This window comes from Haemorhous mexicanus, chromosome 1 (genome assembly GCF_027477595.1).
Source record: "Haemorhous mexicanus isolate bHaeMex1 chromosome 1, bHaeMex1.pri, whole genome shotgun sequence".
NCBI classification, from domain to species: domain Eukaryota; kingdom Metazoa; phylum Chordata; class Aves; order Passeriformes; family Fringillidae; genus Haemorhous; species Haemorhous mexicanus.
In genome coordinates this window covers 28,657,616-28,678,210 of record NC_082341.1, presented here as the reverse complement: position 1 = coordinate 28,678,210, position 20,595 = coordinate 28,657,616, and the positions used below count along the sequence as shown (strand labels likewise).

Here is a 20,595-nt window from a genome sequence, read left to right as displayed (position 1 = left end):
TCTTTATCAGACTAAATTCTGTTATTTCCACAGAATTAATCTAAACAAAGGCCTGGAAATGCTCTGAAGTAAGCAGTATAGCAGATAACTGCTAGTGATTTTCAGTACAGATTTTTCTTTTATGACACATAGTTTAGGTGTGCTGGGAGTGTTTTTCAGTATCTACATTTCAAAATTTGAAACTCCTAAATTATGGCATAAATTAATGCAGATCATTCTGTAGAGTTTCTTTTCATAGTAAAGCAGAAGGTGTTAGAAAGAAGCTATGTTATCAAACATTTTATCCTTTTGACTATTTTTACTAGTTTCTAGATATTTATTGTGCTGCGCATAGCTTTACTATGGAAATACTAAGAATACATAAATAGTGATCAAAATTCTACAGCCTGTTATTAGCATGGGTCAGTGTTTTGGTCATCAAGAGTCTTCCTAGTATTTGATGCATTTAAAAGATGCATTTTGATTCATTTAACGACAGAAATGTACAGTTGTGGAAGAAATACTATAATGGCATGCAAAATGTCTTATTATCAACAAGCGTAGTTTATGTAAACTCCATTACCTACATGTGAGCTGATTTGCTAGTAATTTTCTAATGATTCACTAGGTTAAGATGCTGCCCTTTAAAAGGGCTCCTGTTTTTCTTTTTATGTTTAAAACTGCTTAATTTTTTAAACCATCACATTGTATGTAGAGAAAAGCAAAATTTTTCAATTTTTCAATAAACCAGCAAAAATACACTACTTCCATTTGTTCATCGTTCAAATAAAATTGTATTTTAGGACATTGAAAAGTGAAATCAATACTAATGCCTGTCTGTTATTTAGTGTAAACTGATAGCATGATTTTGATGGTTTTGCAGCATCTAATGTATTATCCAAGCTCTTCATTCCATTGCATCAATCCCATTAGTGGGATGCTCTTATTTCTTTTTGCATGCCATTGTTAGATTTGCAAACCTAGCTTCCTGGGACTCTGCTTTCTGAGTGTCTTATCTACCTCCTTTTAGTTATGGTAATGAAAAATAAGACAAGAATCTTTTGGATTCACTATTAAAATAAAAAAGTGCTAATATCTTAAGGTTTTCCTCAAGCTGATTAGTATGTGAAAATAAGGGGCATAACCTACTGGATTATGCTGCTTAGACTTGTCCAAGTAATCTTCATATGTTGTAAATCAGAGGGGAAAAGGCAACAAAAAAACCACCCCCCTGCTCCCCCCAACCCCAAAGCAAAACCACAGAAAACCCCTAAGAAATCCCACAAAGAACCCACAACCAAACTATTCTGTGACTTTCTTGTAAGTATTGGTTCTGTACTGAACTCACAATGATAAAATTTTAAATCCAAGAGATCAAGTTCAGAGCTTGTCTAGTATGACAGTGACAAAGAGCTGTCATTATAGTTTATATAAACAAATTATGATATGAGTGGAATATTTAATTTCTTTTGGGTTGGGGTCCATTAACACTGTAATGTACTTAACTGCTGTAAAGAGTTTGTATGAAGGATAGAAGATTTTCAGCTGGCTCATTTGATATACTTAGATCAGTGAAGCTATGATAATTTAGTTCAGTTGCAGATTTGTCATAGTACTTTCAGAATTCAGCTACATTGTTTGTACTTAATCCTTAGTTTCCTGTAATAGCTATATAGAAAGGTCAGATATCGTGTAAAAGTTCTAAATTATATTTAAAGCCTTTCAATCTGTTTTTATTACATAGTGTATTAGATGATTTAGTCAGAAAATTTTAAAAAGAAGGAGCATTTAAGTGAAGTATGGAACTATATGATTTAAAAATAAAAGAATAAACAAGTCAGTGCTTATGAGCAGTGGGGTTGACATAGCCTAACCACTCACAGGTTTGTTGCCTTTGCCCTCTGACCTCATCAGTAATCCCTTCAGAGAGAGACAAGAGTGTTAGGCTGTAGCTACAAGCATTTACCAGACACCTGTTACCAAGTCAGAGAAGTAACAAAGAAATCTGCCTGATTTCTCTTTTGCTCTCCTGCTCTCTGCTTCCCACCCCCACAAAATTTTCATAGATTTTCATGAAATTTCTAGTGCCCTTCAAATTTATTTGAGATTTCTGAACTAATTTAAAAGTTTCTGGTGAAGTTTAGAGCGATGAAGATAATGACCCGAGAGCATTAAAAAGTCTAATTTCCCTAGGAAATCAACCTTAATATCCATTTTGTTTTAGTTTGCTGGGCTTTATGTTCTGTTTCCTCCTAAGATTTGATTTTGGAGTTGTTTTGAAGGTAGACTTTAGAAATACAGAGTTCTGTCTCTGAGAATGTTCCAGGAGAGAAATGGCATATTTGATTTTTTGGTGCTTTTGAAGGCAGTTGATATTCTAAATGAACAATATGGATACAAGATAAGGAACTTAAACAGGAACTTAATTGGTTCTTTTTCTGTAGGGGTTCTGAGATAGATACATGTACTATTTGGCAATTTGTTTCAGAAGAAAAGCTCTGGGATGTATTATACATGTATAATCCATTTCTAATTGACTATCCTTTTTCCTGTTAGCACTGTCTAAATATGTTCTATATGGCATCTACTGAAACATTTGTTGTTGAGACAAAGTAATTCTTACTCTGATGTTTAGTTTTTTCAATTCATGGATTTTTTTTCCTGAGATTATCATGTAAAGTGAGAACTTCATGAAGAAAATGTTATCTATGTAGGAATTGTTATTTATGTGGTTTAATTTTTAGTAATAAATGTATGAGGTAGTTTTTTGCTGAGTTTCACACTTCAGTCTGGAGTTGAGTCCTCATCAACCTGCCAAATTTATTTTTACATCTTAAGGCAATAGGTAGTCTCTTACCCAAACACAAACTGGACAGAGACATTGATGCAGTACTCCTGATTCTTTTGGGAAGTGGTCTTTTGCACATTAGTGAACACTAGGCTATTTATTCTAATTCTCCACAGCAGAAACCTTTAAAGTTTCTGACATTTTTATTTGCTTCTGCATTAATTTAAATAGATTAAAATTAGCTCATTGACTCTCCTATCATCACTTAAAATTTCTTTTGTAATCTGTGCACAAAAGGCTACTTAGGGATGGGTCTTGTCAGCCTTAAGCATTGTACTATGCTCTTTATAGGTGTTGTACAATATTATTCCACCATGATTTAATAGAAGCACTTGATTACTCTTTTAAAGTAATTGCATGCCAGATATTTGGTCTCACTTTTCCTGTGACAAATGGTTACTACTGTCAGTGATTGCAGAAAAAGGAAGTAGAAACTGTAAGTTCAGAAGTGCTAGTGTTTAAAGAAATGCTGTATTTTAGGGAAGTATTTAATTCCGTCTTCACTGGCCACTAGATGTCAGGGTTGCACTGTACCTGCTACTGTAGAGTTGCTGAATAGCTGCCCTAAGGTGAGAGAAAACTTTAAAAACAGTAAATGTTGCAGAAAGTCAGCAATAATTTGAAATAAAGCAAATATACCTTTGTTTTAAATCACTAATTGTAACTTCCAACCCAGTTCACCTTTTAAATAAAGGTAAATTTTGGCGGGACAAACATTTGTGTTGCATTGAGACTGTTTCAATTAAATCGTAAGGATATACTCCTAAAATTTTACTTTGGATCCTCAAACAGCAAATATTATGCAATTTTACTCAAATAATTAAAAAGAACTTTTAAACTCTTTTGAGTAAATCTGGGATAGAATGTTTCAGTGGGAGTCCACACTTAGGAATAGTTCTTCTTACCGTGTATATTATATTATTGTTGCTATGCTTTTTGAGTTGTTTGTTAAAATGGAACCAAACTAGAGACTTGCAAACATTTGCGAGTCCGGGGCGCGATCTGTTAAACCGTGAGTAATCCTTTCAGGCTGGAGCTTGAAATGACTGCTCAACACCTGGGCAGATTCATAGACTTCTATTTCTTTCGTTCTGCGGGGAAGAAAGACAGTCAAGCCTTTCATTGTCCTGAGTGACATTTCTGTAAGTCCTTCCTGAAGTGTGAGCTTTCTGGAAGGCCAAATTTCCGATGCACCACGCGCTTATTTCCATACGGGCGGAGGGCAGACTCGATCACCCTGAGCTGTAGCTCGCTCCCTTTGCGCCAGCTCGTTCCCAGCTGGAAGCAGACTCCCCATGAGGGATGAAGGAGCTATTGTGCCCCTCTGCTGTGGCGGCAGGGCCCGCAGAGGGCGCGGTGTCCCCGCTGAGGGAGGCCGCGCTGGCGGGAGCCGAGGCGCTGCTCGGCCCGGCCCTGGCCGCGCTGCGCGGGGCTGGCCCCGCTGCCCTGCGCCAACTTCGCAAATGTCTTTTTTTACTACAGCCCAGCTTTCCCTTTTGTTTTCCCTCCAGGTTGAAAAAAGCCCAGGAAAAGTCAGGAATAACTAACCTCTTCTCTGTATAAGTTGTAAAATAAGTGGTGTTTCATGCAGGTATACAGATTTACCGTTATTTACAGTTTCATTTCTGCAGCATCAAAGTCTCTGCAGATGACAGATGGTTACAGATTTTGGGCAGGGAAACTCTATACTGTGGCTATTTATGAAGCTTTTAAAAACCATTTAATGTTCCCTCCTGTGATTCCTTTTCTGTTTCTGGACGAGTGTGTATATGAAGGTTTTAGAAGATTTTAATTTTAACTTCTCAAACACATACACAGTATCTCAGAAATTAGGAGTGAGCCTCCCAAATAGTGTGTCCCTTGAGTCAGGTTACTCCCTCTCCACTTGACCAAAAACAGACTTAAAGCACTTTCTTTACAAAGCAAATTGAACAAAATGTGATGTGCATTCACCAAAGGAGTATAAAATGTAACGATATTTGTTTTAATCTACATTTGCTGCATAATTTAATGGAAACTCTTCTCACCTTCCCACTGATGGAACAATTCCTAAAAATCAGTAATAAAATTGTCTTGAATGAGTCAAGTAAATATTTTCTAAATAAATGGAAGCAAAATAATCAGTGTAAGAATAACAGCTACTCCATAACATCCTTCTCACTTGGATACTTGTTACTAACTCTTCTCATAGAAAAAAACTGAATATTCTGGTATTTTAGACACTCTGTAGCTATTTTAAGAAGGTATGTTTGCTAGAATCAAAATTTATCAGGTATTTCATTACTTTTTTTAAATCTCAGGATCTTGAAGGTCTCTGTCTACCTTATACACAAATATCTAAAAAGCTGACATAAGTTAATATTAACCTAGGTTAGGGACTTGTAGCTAAAGTCTGATAGCATAAAATTTTCCACTAGTTCTAAGGTTGGTTCTTTTATGGTTGACTTGCTTTTTAAGGTCAGGTAGCTTTGGCAATCAAATTCATGGTAGCAGGGTCAGGACCATGAGTTAAGAGAACCATTGTTAACAAAATAAATGTTACTATAGTCATTTGGTTTAAAAGTCGGGTATGACATATGGAGGCTTGATTTTCAGTGATGTGTATAATGAAGTGAGGAAGAGATTTTTACTGTACCTGCCCTGCTTTCAGATCTTCTTTATGTCTATTTGTTTTCAAACTCTTTCTCAGGATATGGAAGCGAAATGAGTTAATGTCAGTAAATGCACTGATGTGTCAGAATTGTGGATTTTATTCATACTTAAAGACTTGCATTGAAGTGGATTTGTTTCATATTATGTCTTTTTTTTTCTCTTGGCAGTGTTTTAAAAAGTTATGTGCATGCATATTCATATGCAGGACTTTATTGCTTATTTTTGGCAGTGCACAAGAGCAAAGATTTAATTTGCTCTTTTCCAAAAGTGCATTGTGTTTATGTAATGGATTTGCATCAGTTGCAGTCTGTAACACAGCTAAGTGTTTTAATTGGCAGAACACCCACATCAAGACTTGTTTGTTTTTCTGATAAGGAAAATGCCAGCTAAGTTAGACCATATGTTCTGTTCAAATAAGAAGCGACATATTCACATATAATGGTCATTCTTTAAAAATGAAATTAAAATTAAAAAGTAGTACAAAATTAGTGTGGAAGTGGGGCAAGTTTGTGCATAAGTTTGAATTTCTGTTAATTTTCCTAAACAGCAAGTTTTTTGCTTAGGTAGGCTGGTCAGCTTGCATTTTAAGTGCTTGTGGTTTGTGATTTATGTGTTGATGACCTGAGTGATGTTAAAATTGAAGTGTACATTGTCTGCTGTTTTTTTCTCAGAAAGATTTACATGGTCTTTGTTGTCTAATGAACAATTGCCTACTTTTAGAAAGCGTGAAATTCACATACTATGTTGTAGTTTAACAATACTTCAAAAATGTGTGGAATATGGTAGTAAGATGGGAAGAAAAATGGAAGTTAGAGAGCTCTGTTTAATGGAATACATCCTCTTCAGCTGCCAGTCATGAAGGAGCTTGACAGGCTTCTAGTGCTTCACAGCTGCAGAATCTATTTCTGCTTCTTCAGGGGAAATTGGAAAACTTCCACACTCTTTGCCAGCCTGAGAATCCCACATTAGGCATCTGCTGTGCTTTTGGTGCAGAAAGGGGACCCTGACATTGCCCAGCTGTCAGAAATGGCATTTGAACTCCTGCTGGTAATATTGGGGCAGCTATTACTTATGCTCTGATCCTGATATACTAGAGAAAAAAATAATATTTTAATGGACTTCAGGTTTTTTTGTTTCTAGGTAACTTGTAGGAAATTTTCAAAGTTGTGTTCTGGCTTAGACCTAGCTTTGAGCCAAACATTCTTAATTTCTTAGAGTGTTGATTTTGCTTTGGGATTTTTCTTTTTTGCCCACAAGGATGATGAAGTCTTTGTTGTATTTGACTTGTATCAACTTCTAATTTTAGAACAGAGCAATACTGATTCTTAAGGACATAACTTATACAGTATAAACTAATATAGGACAAAACTAAATTTTTATTAAAATTTATGCTCACCAACGTACACTGACTATTCTCATCAGTGAAAGCCATCATATTATTGAAAGTCTAGTCAGGAATCATGTGTAGACATGATGACAGGTAATAGTAGTTTGATGTGAGAAATCAGAAACTGTTTAAGAACCGGCTGTTGATGTGGTTTCTGAGAAACAGAGATTGGTGTGACTTGCTTTAGCTATATGGCAGTTTCTTTTTGGCAATGACATGACCAAGAAGACTATACAGTTTCAGCAATACACAAGGAAACAGCTGGTGGACATTAACTGTCCGTGTTCCATTGGATGTTATATTTGGTAAAAGAGAAATTAGGGTTTTTTTAAAAAAAATCTAGTGGTATTACATTAGGTTTGTCTAGGTTTTTTTAGAATCAAAACCTCTGATGATTTTAGAAAGGAAAAAGCCTCGTGGCCAGTATTGCCAAGAAGCCAGGAATTTAGAGAATTAATTTAGCGTCTGTACCAACTGCACATAATTTTTTAAACCTTCAAAAAACAGAAAGGCCCCAGAAGGATTCCATTAAGAAGGAAGAGGAGAATAATCCAACAGAAAGCTTAGTTTCATAAAATGAATGACTTGATAATATTTTAGAGATTCACATAAATTACAGTGGGCCCCTAAGTAGTGAGTTGATCAGTTTATTTATGAAAGATTTGAGTACAGTGAAACAGCTGACTGAAAAAATTGGCCTTAAGTGTAAGTATTCCGTTTTTGGAGAAGAGGTCTAAGATGTAAATCTTACCCTTAAATAAATGGGTTTTGATAGATAATTGGCAGTATAGATTAAGTTAGCTTAAAGCTGGGAATAGTCATTGTGGTGTGGTTGGTTTTCCTGTTTCACATATCTGATATATGTGACTAATTCTGACAGTCATTAAGAATATTTGTGTGGTTTTGGAAAACCCTTTCTCTTACTTGTTTTGGGGAGTTTTATCTTCTGACCTGCAGCACCATTATTTTTTGGATTATTCTAGAATTTTTTTTTTTTTTTAATACTTGTTGTAATTTAATATCAGCCTAGTTACATTAATATCATTGTGTTGCAGTGGTGACAGCAGCCTTTTGGATTTTTTCTGAGTTGTTTTCGAAACACATGGATGTCCATGAGCTTCTGAAGAATTTTTTTTATTATATCATTGCCTGTGTATTTAGAAGAATTTTGCTATGATCTGGTGCCGAGTCTTAAATGAAGTAACAGCTTGTCTTTTACGTTCTTGAGTAAATCACCACCTTTTATTGGCACTTACATATTTCACTGTTTATTTTATTAAGTGAAATCTGTTTTTCTTATGTCCTGTACAGAATGTGAAAGATGATGGGCAGCATGTATGGAGATTGAAACACTTCAACAAGCCTGCCTACTGTAATCTTTGTTTGAACATGTTGATCGGAGTAGGCAAGCAAGGTCTTTGCTGTTCTTGTGAGTATGAGCATTTCAGTGTCCGTTTGCTTACATGTCTGTTCCTAGAAACGTTGCTCTTGCTGCATAACAAAGAGTTAATAGCTTCCCCTTATAAAACCATTGCCACCACAGTAGTGTCTCCCCCTCCTCTTCTCCACTTGAATGCCCGTGGTTCTTTTCTAAATTTTTCAAGAGATTTGGCTTTAAAATGTGATTTTTGAGGGAGTTTTCTGCTTTCAAGGGTTATCACTGTTAGATCCCTTTGGAGTCTATTGCTCTTTTTTTCTTTACTGGTATTGCTATTGCTTTTTTATTTTTTATTAGAAAGTATCAGGCTTAGGTTTTAACTTTACATTTTTGTTACTCCTCTTTTGTTTTTACTAATTTTTGTACAATAGGTATCAACTTCACAAAGATCTAAGTCCCATGTTTTTTGAGTCAAATTTTGCGCAGAATTATTTTGTTAATTATGAAGGTGAAAATCCCAGTTTCCCAGAAATCAAGTTTCTGTAATGGTTCTAAAGTTTTGTATAGTTACTTGTTTTGTAGTCATAAATCTCAATCCATGTATTTACTGATTATGTATTTTAAGAAAAGGAGCATAGAAAATCTACTGCATCTAATTTGATTTTCATTAGGCTATTAGATGCCATTACTACATTTCAATTCCTTGAGCTGTATCTATGCATTTCCTAATCATCTGTGTTTCACCACCTCTTAACACATCTCTTGAGAAACCAAGGGTTGCTAAAAGATACCTTATCTCCATTTGAAAGTTTCCAGAAATGGAAGATCCATATCTTTCTTTTGTGTTGTGTTCCAATGATTGATCTTTTTTTTAAGACCTATTTTCTGATTTGAATATGTCTTGTGAATGATTCCAGTGATTGGTTCATGTTTTGCCCTGCTTCATTAGGTTCACGATAAGTTTAATACACAGCTGTATTCTTCCATGATGGTATGAAGTCACCTTTTATTTTTCTTTTTGGTAAAATAATCTGTTTTTTACTGCAACTGACTTTCACCATTTTTGGCATGAAAGATAGCCCCTCACAGCTGATGAGATTCTTTCTGCCTGTACTGTTCTTTACAATTGATTAAATTTGAGATTAGTCTGAATGAATGAGGGGTTTGAATTGACCATTTCTCTCCTCTGGGGGCCACAGACTTCCCTGAAATATAATTTGGGTGTAAATCCTTGTATGCATTTTCACATCGTATGATTTCATTCACCATACTATGAAATGGGAAAGATACATCTATTAAAATTCAAACAAATAGAAATTGCACAATTTGAGATTATTAAATGCTGATGACAGCAACTAGAATATATACATACTGATCTATTAGATTTGAAATGTTACATTCTTTAATATTCTTTTTTGTCAGACTGATATTGTGAAGAACTAAGACCCATATATGTTGGAAAGAGAGTTCTATTGAGAAAATAATGTAGATCACCTTCAGCAGTTACCAGAAATGAGTAGACCAGTTATGTTAACTGTCCCAAAAGGACTTGGAAAACCTGTTTTTTTTTTTCTGCTGCAGCATCTTTTGAGAATGTATTTATTATTGTGCTAGGCATTTTTTTTTGCGAAGAAGAGTGGTCTCAGAGTGTCTGAAGAACATGCTCCTTTCAATTACTTAGTGCAGCAAGAGGCACGAGTCAACTTGCAAAACTATTCCACTATTTCCTTATTTAGCTAAGCTTTTTCTCCAGTATATTTTCAAAGCATTGCTATAGATTTCATTATTTGCATTTTAGATTGTGTGGGAGGAAAAAAAAAAAGGGGGGAACCACAGGGGTCCTCACCATCCCTCCATGGTCCAATCAACAATGTTACTCCCTGCAGTTTGTCTGATTAATGGCTGCGCCTCCCACTGGGTTTGTGTAATAGGTGCAAGCAAGGTGTTTAGAAGTACTTTGTGCTTAATTGCTCTCGAGGTCAAAAGCCTGAGACATATTCCATGCAGGGAGAAATTCATTCTCAGTTTTTAATAGTTGACTCTATTGAATGCAGGCATAAGCTGTAGCATTATTTCCTCATCTTGGCACAGTTGTATCATTGAAGTCAGGAGAGCTTTACATTGTATCCTGGATTGTAGGTTTTCCAAATGCAGCTAGCATGATCTTTACAGACCTGGTCAGCAATTGCAATTATGTAAAACTGGTGTTGGAGGGCTTTGGGAAAAAAAAAAAAGCTTCTCAGGAGCTGGTATTTTGTAAAACAGGAGTCAAAGTTATGGAGATTGCATGGAATACATGAAAACAACTGCTTTTAAAAAATGGACTAAACAGCCATTTCTGATTTAAAAATCAATGGTAGGAACAATGTAAATTCATTGGCTTTTATTTTTGTCCTTGCCAGCTGCTCTCATGCCTATAGTTGGTAAAATATATGTTTTTTCCTACTTGCAAATGACACAAACCACTTGGCAGTCACCAATTTGTCTTTAATATTTTTGTCATTTGGGAATTATTGTGAAAAAATTTAGTAAGGTCTGATTTAATTAAGCATTTCCTGTTATGCAATGATAGTGCATTCTTGGATTTCTCACTTGCATAATATTTCCTGTTCTAATTGGCCTTTTGTATTCCATGGAAAAAGCAGTCTAGTTTGAGTTTTCATTGACTGATTGGATTGATTACTCAGAGATGACATGCTGGTAATGTTATTTGTTTCGAAGAAATGTAGTGAGAAATACCATTGCCTCAACATCTAATAACATCTTTCTTTTTTTCAGTTTGCAAGTATACAGTCCATGAACGCTGTGTCTCCAGAGCTCCTGCATCTTGCATCAAAACATATGTGAAGTCTAAAAAGAATACTGATGTAAGTTTGGGGTAGCATTAGCTTTGCCATGTACCTGTTATTTTAGTAACTCTACGTATATCCACATTTTTCTTTTGCAGGTAATGCACCACTTTTGGGTAGAAGGAAACTGTCCAACAAAATGTGATAAGTGTCACAAAACTATAAAATGTTACCAAGGCTTGACTGGGCTTCACTGTGTTTGGTGTCAGATTACAGTGAGTATACTACAGTAAAACCTTTCACGCAGGTTCGAGAGATAAAAATCATTGAATGTCTTTCTATAGCCTCATAATCTGGAATGTATCATTCAGTTTAATCATCAGCAGTGACTAGTGTGTGTTTAAGGAATTGTATATGCAGAGTATTCTTAGGACTTCTTAATTGTGGCAAGTAAGTATGCTTATTTCATGTCATGAAATGCTTACCTCAATATATCAAGAAGCAAATTTGCTTCATGACAATATCCATATGAAAAAAATGCATGCCACTAAAGAGCAGAATTCCCAATCTACATTACAGAAGGGTTAAGAAAGTTTTCAGTAGCAGGAAAAATCAAGGTCACTGTGACACTAGGTCTAATTGGTGATCTACTGGTAGGCAAATGAATTTGAGGACATCTGGTAGGATACAGTGATTCCAAGTGTCTGGGAATAATAGCAGAGACAAGTTGATAATATACTAATCTGTGCACCAAGTCAAATATATACAACTTTTGTGCGCTCCTTATTCAGCAGGAACCAGTAACTGGAACTAATGACATTCAGGGAACACTGCCCTTATAAGTGAGATCTTCATGCTAGAAGGAGCAATGCCAGTATTTCTGTTTCTAGCCAGGGGAGGATTTAAATCTAAATGGGGAGAGATTTCAGCCTTCTTCGTGTGTATTTGTTGGTTTTGCTGATATCATTATTATTATTGTTACGGAACAGCAGTTGTTTGTTCAGTGCTTTAAATAATAGTATGAGACTGAGGCATTAGTGAATGTTTGTTTTAAACGTACAAGTTTGGATGTTTTATGACATATTTTCTTAACACAAGAATACAAAATACGAAACATCATCAAAGAAAATAGATCCAGGATGCTTTCAGTGATAAGCTGTTATGATTACTTAAAAAACAATATTTTAGAAGAAAGCAAATATGTAGTCCAGATTGCTGTCAAAATTTGGATAATTTATGTAAAGAGTAAAACACCCAATCCAAAATGTTTTGCATGTAGATAATTAAACTTAGGCAATGGCTATATGTGTTTAGCAAGAAAAATAAGGGTGTTCTGCTGTAGATATACAAATGTCTATACCTGTATAATATATGTTTATCATTCAAGAAATATATATTCTGTAACACATGTTGACTTCTGAAGTCAACGGAAGTTGCAAATTCCATCTTTCCTCGGTAGAAATTATTTTCCCATCAGTTCATGTGGATCTGGACCAGATTTGTAAAGGTCTTTCACTTCTTGAAGTTGTACATCAAGATTCAGAGGATTTTCATAAGATCTGTTATTCAGTGAAGAAGTACTGAGGAATAATTTATGATTGAAATCACTCTAAAGAAAAATGCTAAATTATTTTGAAAATGTCTTGGGTGCTTGTGTACTTATTTAAATGCCTAAATAACTGTCAAGTTTCTGATTAAAAATGGGTGTGTGTTTTTTGACAGCTGAAGTTGAAACTGTTGGCGTAAGGTTTACAGTTTTTCAGTTTATTTCCATCAGTAATTTAAAGGCCTTTTTTTTAAAGGAATTTTTTATTTTCAAATAAATTTATTAATATTTTACTTCTTTATATAGATTCAGATGTGAATTAGACACAAGTAAAGAATGAGTATTTTTAAATACTGCAAATTATATTTCAAACTCCTATTCACTTGCAATTCTCTTCACTTGATATATTCTATTGCAATAGCTTCATTTTCTAATAGTAATACCTTTATTACAGAAAAAGTGTTTTGAATTTCTAAGAGATGTATGATTTTTGAATGGATATTCTGACGTTATATAATTATGATCATATCCTTCATGTGTTTTTCAACTCCTTTTACTGCACATTCACAGCTTATAATCAAAGGGGATGCTCTTTATTTTGGAGCTAATTCTGAGCCTCTTTCATGCTTTTTAAATATATCTATCCTTACAACTTAATAAGGTCACTTCTGATGTCAAATAACTGACTCAAGTCCCAAAATTTAGAGGTATTTTTCATTAAGGAGCCTTGTTATACTGACTTCTCAGCCAAATCCATGATCCCTCTTCCATATAACTTGTAGTTCTCCACCATGGTAATGTAAATTTTTTTCCCCTCATCTTCTCTCCAGCAAACACACTTTTTCCTGCTTTGCAGGTTTTTGAATGAGGTTATATCTACAAGAGATAGGTTTAGGATAAGGGGGTTTTGGGGAAATGTATTTAAAACCTGTTAAAATTTACTTTTTTTGAGAGGCATGCTTATTATTTTATTTCTTTGTGTCGAAGTGTTATTTTCATTAAAGCTACGTTTCTTCTGCCTTTTGTTATTTGCTATGTGCCAATTCTGTTGTCAGAGATCAGCAGAGACTAATAAGAAGATTAAGCTATTTTTTCCTAGATAAGTTTGCATGCCACTGAGTAGCAAAGCTGCTAATTACCACTGAATGTGTGAAGATACTTTTATTTGATGTAACATGGCCTGGTGTGCATTAATTATGGTACAAGTAGCCTTACCACTGAGGCAGAGAATTAGCATGACAAATGATTTAGATTACAGGGCTACCAGAATACCTTCACAATAAGCCTTTAATACTCAGAGTAGATCAAAACTCTTTAGACTTTTATTTTCTGTTGCCAAGTAACTGCCTAAAAAGGTAACTTTGCAGTATAAATGAATATGGACAAGGCTAATATTAAGTGCCATTCAGTTCAGAATTCAGAAATGTTGTGTCAAAATTAACTGTACCAGATAATTTTATGAAGCCCATATTACCATACAGTTTATATATATATATATCAGCAATTGGTACAATATTATTGTAATTTTGATAGGGTTCATATGAGTTAAACCATTTAAGGGAAAATGAGTCAGTCATTAAAAAAATGTGTTTTTCAGATGCAGGCATTGAACTACAGGTTTTGTAACAGCTTTTCAACCTGTTGAACTAATACTGTATGCTACCTGTTATACTAGATAAATCACTTGTTAATAAGATTTTTTTACCTCTCAACTCCTGATATTTATTAGCCTGATTTTTTTTCTTTACTGTAAATATACACCTTTCCAAAAATGTCCATCTCTAGGGGAAGTGGATACTATCTGAACACCTTAATGCATTTTATTGAATCTATACAGAGAAAAAAATACAGAATAATTTACGTTGGGAAAGACCTTTATGACCATCAAGTCCAGAAAAACTAAACTTTCACAAAATTTTACAATATTAATTTTATTTTATTCTATCTCTAATGATGTGGTGAAGTATACTAGTTAAATGTGAATGCTTTGCATGATCCAAGTGCACAACTGTGCCTTTGGTACTGTGTGACTGAATATTTAGAGTAATTTGAATTGAGTTAAATTCTAAATTATGAACAGGAACTCTTGATTGCTAATGCAAAATATTTAATCATTTATCGTTACTTGTTACTGTTTTTTGTTCCTGTTATATATGCATTTGTCCATTCAACCTCTGTAGCAAAATGGAAGTCAGCCAATGCTCTTCCTGTCAGCCGACCTGAGAATATTCTTTTGATCTTTTCAGAGTAGAACTATTGTCATTGCTTTCTAGAAAATTGAATGAATTCTAAGCATAAATTAGAAAAAGGAGAGTAGTTCCAGTTCCTCAGCAGTCAATGGAAGCCTGAAAACAGACTCAACCAAGATCAAAATTTACCCAATGAAGCTTAATGTAGGATATTCCTGTGTTCTTCTCTTCTATTTGAAGCTGTAGTGGCTACCAGCTTCAGGAAGGAAGCAGAGTTACACCAATACTGCCAAAAGCTGCATTGAATTGCTTGCTTGTAGTAGAATAGAAGTTCCTGGCTCAGTGCTAGAAGCTCTCTCCTGAAATGAAGCTTTTGGTCACCAGTAGCAGTATGCTGCAGTTAATGTATTGCTGTGCCATGTTCTTATTTTGTGTGCTGATCCACACTCCAAACTGAAAAATGCTGTAATCAGTCATTCTTCACTTCAATACAAGTATGTTAGTTTTGTCCATCCTGGGGAGCTATCCGCTGCAGTATGTTTTGTTTTCCTTCAAGAGCTTAAGTAATAATTAGGTTAATGAAACTCACCCCATCCTAGGATGTCCATTTTCTTATGCTGTAATACAAAAATGCCTAAGTTGAATCTTCATTTTCTGTCTTCATATAGTTGCATAACAAGTGTGCTTCACATCTGAAACCTGAATGTGACTGTGGACCTTTGAAGGACCATATTTTGCCACCCACATCAATCTGCCCAGTAGTGCTGGTGAGTTGTTTGTATGTTAATTTCAGATGTAATCCTCTCTCAAATGCAACGTTAAAAAGCCGCTGGGACTGGCTGCCAGATATTTGTTGAGTTCACAGGACTGTGTGAACCTTAAACCCATTGTGAAATCCTGGCTGATGGGTTTATAGGCATAAGTGTGTTTTACTCTCTACATATTGCTTTTTCTTTCATGTGAGAATGAACCTTCTGTAGGGCATATTATAACTGAAGCTGACTCAGGTTTTATCACTTATTCAGACTGTACTTACCAGAAACTGTATAGGCAGAACACTTCTACATTTTACATCTTTTATAGATCCAACTTCCCAGAATAATGAAGTTATTCTTATGGGCAGTTTTTGCTTGGGATGCATATTGTATATCTGCAATGCTGAGGTCTCTGATCTAAGCCGGAGGTTACCTAGAATGATGACACTGGTCTTGCAGTAAGCTATGCATCAACATTATAGTATATTTTATTCTGCAGTCGTGGACAGTAAATTTCTCTGTCCACAAAAACAATAACTCAATTCAATGAAAATAAAAATGCATGCTATGTGTAGGTTGTATAGAAAAGAGCTGACCATTTTATCATTAAAAAAGAGCTTGAGAATTAACTTATGTTTTCAGGTATTAAATTGGATATTTTATGCTGATGAAAGTCATAGCATCATCATATTCATAAGAGAACAGATGAGTGGTCCTTTTTGAATATATTTCATAATAAGTGTAAAAAATGCTTGAACTCAAGAAAGTGTAATTTATTGAAGGGAGGCAAAAAAGAAAATATACATCCTAATCTTAAACCAGTTGCTGATCATTAGGAATAGTATTTGTGTCTATTGTAAATTACTTGTTTTCTAATTAATCCTTTTGGCTGTTTTGTTTATAAATCTGTTAAGGTAAAGATATTAGACTTTGGCCCTCTACCTGTGTAAAGTGGGATTATTCCATTGCTCTCAATGAAACAATCCAATAGGAACCTGCCTTTAATATTATGAAATATTTTAAATATTTTTTAAATCACAAAAGTTTCTTTTTGGTTTGTCTCTGTGGTATTTTTGTATTATCTGGACAAGTTCTGATTAATAGTTATAAAATATTATTTTAAGTTTGTTGGATGATTACATTCTGTATTACCTTATTTAATTTTCAGGATTTGAGGTCATACTTTAAAAGTTTGCATCTGGAAATCATGATTCTGTTATTGGACTTTTGTTTTCAAATTAATGTTATTTATCATTTGCCCTTGGTATTAACAGAATGAATCTTCAGCATGAAATTTTATCTTTAGTTGTATTGGCATAACTACATTTTCTTTTCAGGAGAGGAAGAGGAATAGAGGAATTAAGATTTTTATTCCACAATTGGAGTTTAGTTAAGTTGTTTAGAGGATATGTAGAACCACTCTAGAGTTAAATCGCCCTTGAATAGGTTTGTATTATCTCCAAGTTTTCAAGGCATAAGCAGAAGTAAATATGTTTTCCTGCTTTGTAATTGTGTTACTAGCAGTGCACCACAAGACATGTATTTCAGAACAATTTATATTGTTTGGAATGGAAAATATATTTTACTGTGATTTAATGGGGACTTTATAATTTTGTAGTATATTTTTTCATCTAGTAGTTTCTTCCAAAAATGCATTAAAGTCTTGAGTTCAGTTATGTTACAAATACTACGTCACTGACCTAGCTAATAGTAATTTCTTCTGAAAGTGATTGGTTATAGTGTACATATGATTTGTCTTAGTAAATTTTTAATTAGTGTCTCCTGTTTCCTGCTATGGAGATTCCTTTTGAAAAACATAATACTTCAGTGCATGTGAGACCAGCATTCTCAATATGGACAGCAAAACCAGTGAATATATTCTTGTGAAAACCATCTAACCATGCAAGTGTGTCTGTTAATAAAAATTGTGTGTTCAGACATACAAATCTGACAGTGGAAGGGTCCTTCACCCATGTAACATACTTAACTTCAGTGATCAGCTGAGCATTAATATTCTTGCAATGCTGTGTGTATGTGGAAGGTAAATAAAAGCAGATGACCATAATGCTTGCTGTACCAGGCATATCCTTCAGCATTTTGAGGTGTCAGAGAAAAATGTATTTTCTTCTCCCACAGAATATAAGGAAAATAGCAAGATGAAAAATCTTGTATCTTTGATCTCCTAAAAATGTTGGCCTTCCTTTCCACCTGTAACTTTGGAAGATTTCTTTCAGAAAACTGCAGAATTAATCTCAGAACAAGATGCTTTCCACTAAGTTTTCCTTCAAGGGTACAGGCTAAATCCCTTCTCATCTTTTCTCTTTTGCAGAACTAGGGACATTCATTTTTTTTCCTTTTTCATCCAGCATTACTCATGTCTCGTTTCTTCAGTTCTTGTGAAGTCCAGCCTCAACAATTTCTACAGAGTTAAAGGACTTTTTCACGCATTGCATTTCACAGCACTGTATATTATACCAGTGCTACCAAAATGATCTTAGCTGAGTGACTCTTAGTGGCTGAAGAGAGTACCGAAATGCCTTGTCATATGAAAGTTAGATAGCTGGTCTAAGTTAAATAAAGGTCCTCCCATCTTAAAAACTGCTCAAAACAGAGCTTTCCAAATGTTACTCTTAAATATGATCAGCTATGATATTGTCAGCTGAAAAAAAAAGGGGAAACTCATGTAGTTGATACTGTGTACATCATGAAAACTCCACATCTGTCCCGATTCAGTGTCTTGTAAAGATTTTTCATATCTGACTGCATAAATTTTAAATGTTTTAGTAAAATGTAGTCTGTCAACTTTTGTCCTTTTTACTTTTCTGTTTACTGTATATAAGACTTGTTTTATGGTGAAATTTTTTATTCAAGTTAAATGAGTTTTGTTATAAACGGTGTGCAGATCTCAAGTGATAGTCTTTTAATAGATGTCAGATACACTTTAATGTTACACTCTTTTATTTCAGTAACATTTTAATTAATTCATACTGATTGAATAAATGTACATTGAGACTTGTTTCCTAATGAGGGCACATTTAGAGGAAAGGTTTTGCATCATTCTGATATCCTGTGGGTAATTATATTCTAATTATATGGTGGGGGGGGAAAAGTCTATAACTCAGTACTGATATTGTTCATTGGACCCAATTAATTACATGCACATAATGAAAGTTCATGATAAGGTTGACTGGCAGTGAGTTTAAAAATCTTTAACTCAATTGAATCCTAGCCTACCAGGAGTACAGAATTAGATCGTAACCAGGTTTAAAACTGGGTATTGGAATGAGATGAGTGAGTAGTGAAGAAAGCAAGATTGGTCTCTGCTTATGAAACAGTTTCCCTCACCCTGTCCTTTTATAAGGCAGAAAGGGAAAAATGCTAGCATGCATTTTGTCTTCATTTCATGCCTTCTTTTACCTCCCCCCATTTACTGATGAACATATAGGATGCTCTAATTTTTATTTATGTCTGTAGAAAAGTAATTAGATTTTCAATTTCCCACCAAAATAGATACAGCCCTGGATACTGACAAACCAACCAATAAAAGAATATTATTTAATAAATAGTGTATATTTATTTCATAATGCATGATGATTTTGATTCTCCTTTTGTATATGTGAGGTTTTCAATGAAATTTTTTCACTCAATTTCTAGCATTATTTTTTAAAATTTTAATTAAAACATTTAATTGTGGAATAAAAATAAAATTAAGGAATAAATTTAAAAACATAAGGTACCCTGCTTACAGTGGGAGCATTATTATATGACAAGTGTCACTGTCCCCATAGTAATCAGTTTATTTCAAAGGTGGAGGCTCTGGTATAATATTGAACGTAAAGAATTGAAAAAAAAAAAAATTAAAACTGGGTTCATTTCTTTGTGTTTTGATATCCAACTTCATTGTTTTTCATTCTGTGAAAAATGGGTCATCATGATAAAAAGTTTGAAACAGTTTCCGTTTTTTTCCTTTTCTGTTGTGAATGAATTTGACTTTTTTTTTGGGTAGTGAAGATGTTATAATGTTTTAGGACAAAGTCATCTAAGCATAAATACAATTTATGTAAATATGAACTATATATACAGACCTACATTGGTATATGTAAAATATTTAGAATTTTTATACATCATAGTGTGCATCTCTTCATGTACATTAATATGAAATACCCTTATAAGTCAAATTCACTTGACCTCTTATTTTAAAATATAGATGGCTGTACAGTTGGGAGGAGAAAACAGATATATCTGATTCCTTTGGTATTTTGTTATGCAAAATCATGAATGTTCAAAAATCTTTTTTTTAAGTTCTATTCAGGCAGGTAGAATATACATAGCAGATTACTCACGTTTGAGATAGGAAATGTGCCTTATTTAACTTACTCAGTATGCATTATGACCTATAGTTTCAAACTTTCATGTAAATATGGCAGGTGTATTGACATTCTGACAAAAAGTAATACAGAATTAAAGTTGAAAATACTTTTTAAGAATTTTCTTTCACTATTAGTATTTAGACCACATAGAATAGCTATTGGGTATGATTACTACATAGTTCAATAGATACTTTTTCCATGTCTGGTAATATGTTTTATTAATGCTATTTTCTTGTGAGGTACGTTATTCATATAGGAAAGCAGAGTTGTAGAGATAGAGAAAGGGAATTAACAGTGCATGGTTGAAGAATGAGCTTTTTTAATTCCCTCCCAGTTATTAATCCTAAAATGATTCTACTGTTTTTATAATAGTAGAGATCAGTTTTGGCTCAGTTGAATCCAAGCTCAACATGGAGCACAGAAAGTCAGTGCAGTGTGTAAGCATTTTATGAGCAACCAGTCCTTTGAAGTTGAGTACTAGCCTTATCATGAGTTTCTGAACAAAGATACTATAAAAAAAAAATGTTATTTGAATATATATGCTTGGGGGGGAGTTGAATTTAGATCTGGTTGTTGAATATTAAGTAATGACATAGCAACTGAAAGAGATTTAAAAAACAAAACAAACTACATTTTTGCTTCTCTATTGTATTTAATATTGCAGCTTCAGTTCTCTGAGAATCTAAATCAGACTTGAAATAT

General features: G+C 34.1%; 1 protein-coding gene across 3 annotated transcripts in view; it reads left to right on the top strand.

Annotated features, from left to right (window-relative positions):
* The window catches only part of DGKB (diacylglycerol kinase beta), a 330,173-nt gene that overhangs the window by 89,153 nt on the left and 220,425 nt on the right, over nucleotides 1-20,595 (top strand). For all 3 annotated transcript variants that reach the window (XM_059844065.1, XM_059844057.1, XM_059844048.1), the window contains 4 exons: nucleotides 8,178-8,295; nucleotides 11,023-11,111; nucleotides 11,192-11,308; nucleotides 15,437-15,535. In XM_059844065.1, the coding sequence (XP_059700048.1) occupies nucleotides 8,178-8,295; nucleotides 11,023-11,111; nucleotides 11,192-11,308; nucleotides 15,437-15,535 (423 nt within the window). The remainder of the gene's footprint in view (nucleotides 1-8,177; nucleotides 8,296-11,022; nucleotides 11,112-11,191; nucleotides 11,309-15,436; nucleotides 15,536-20,595) is intronic.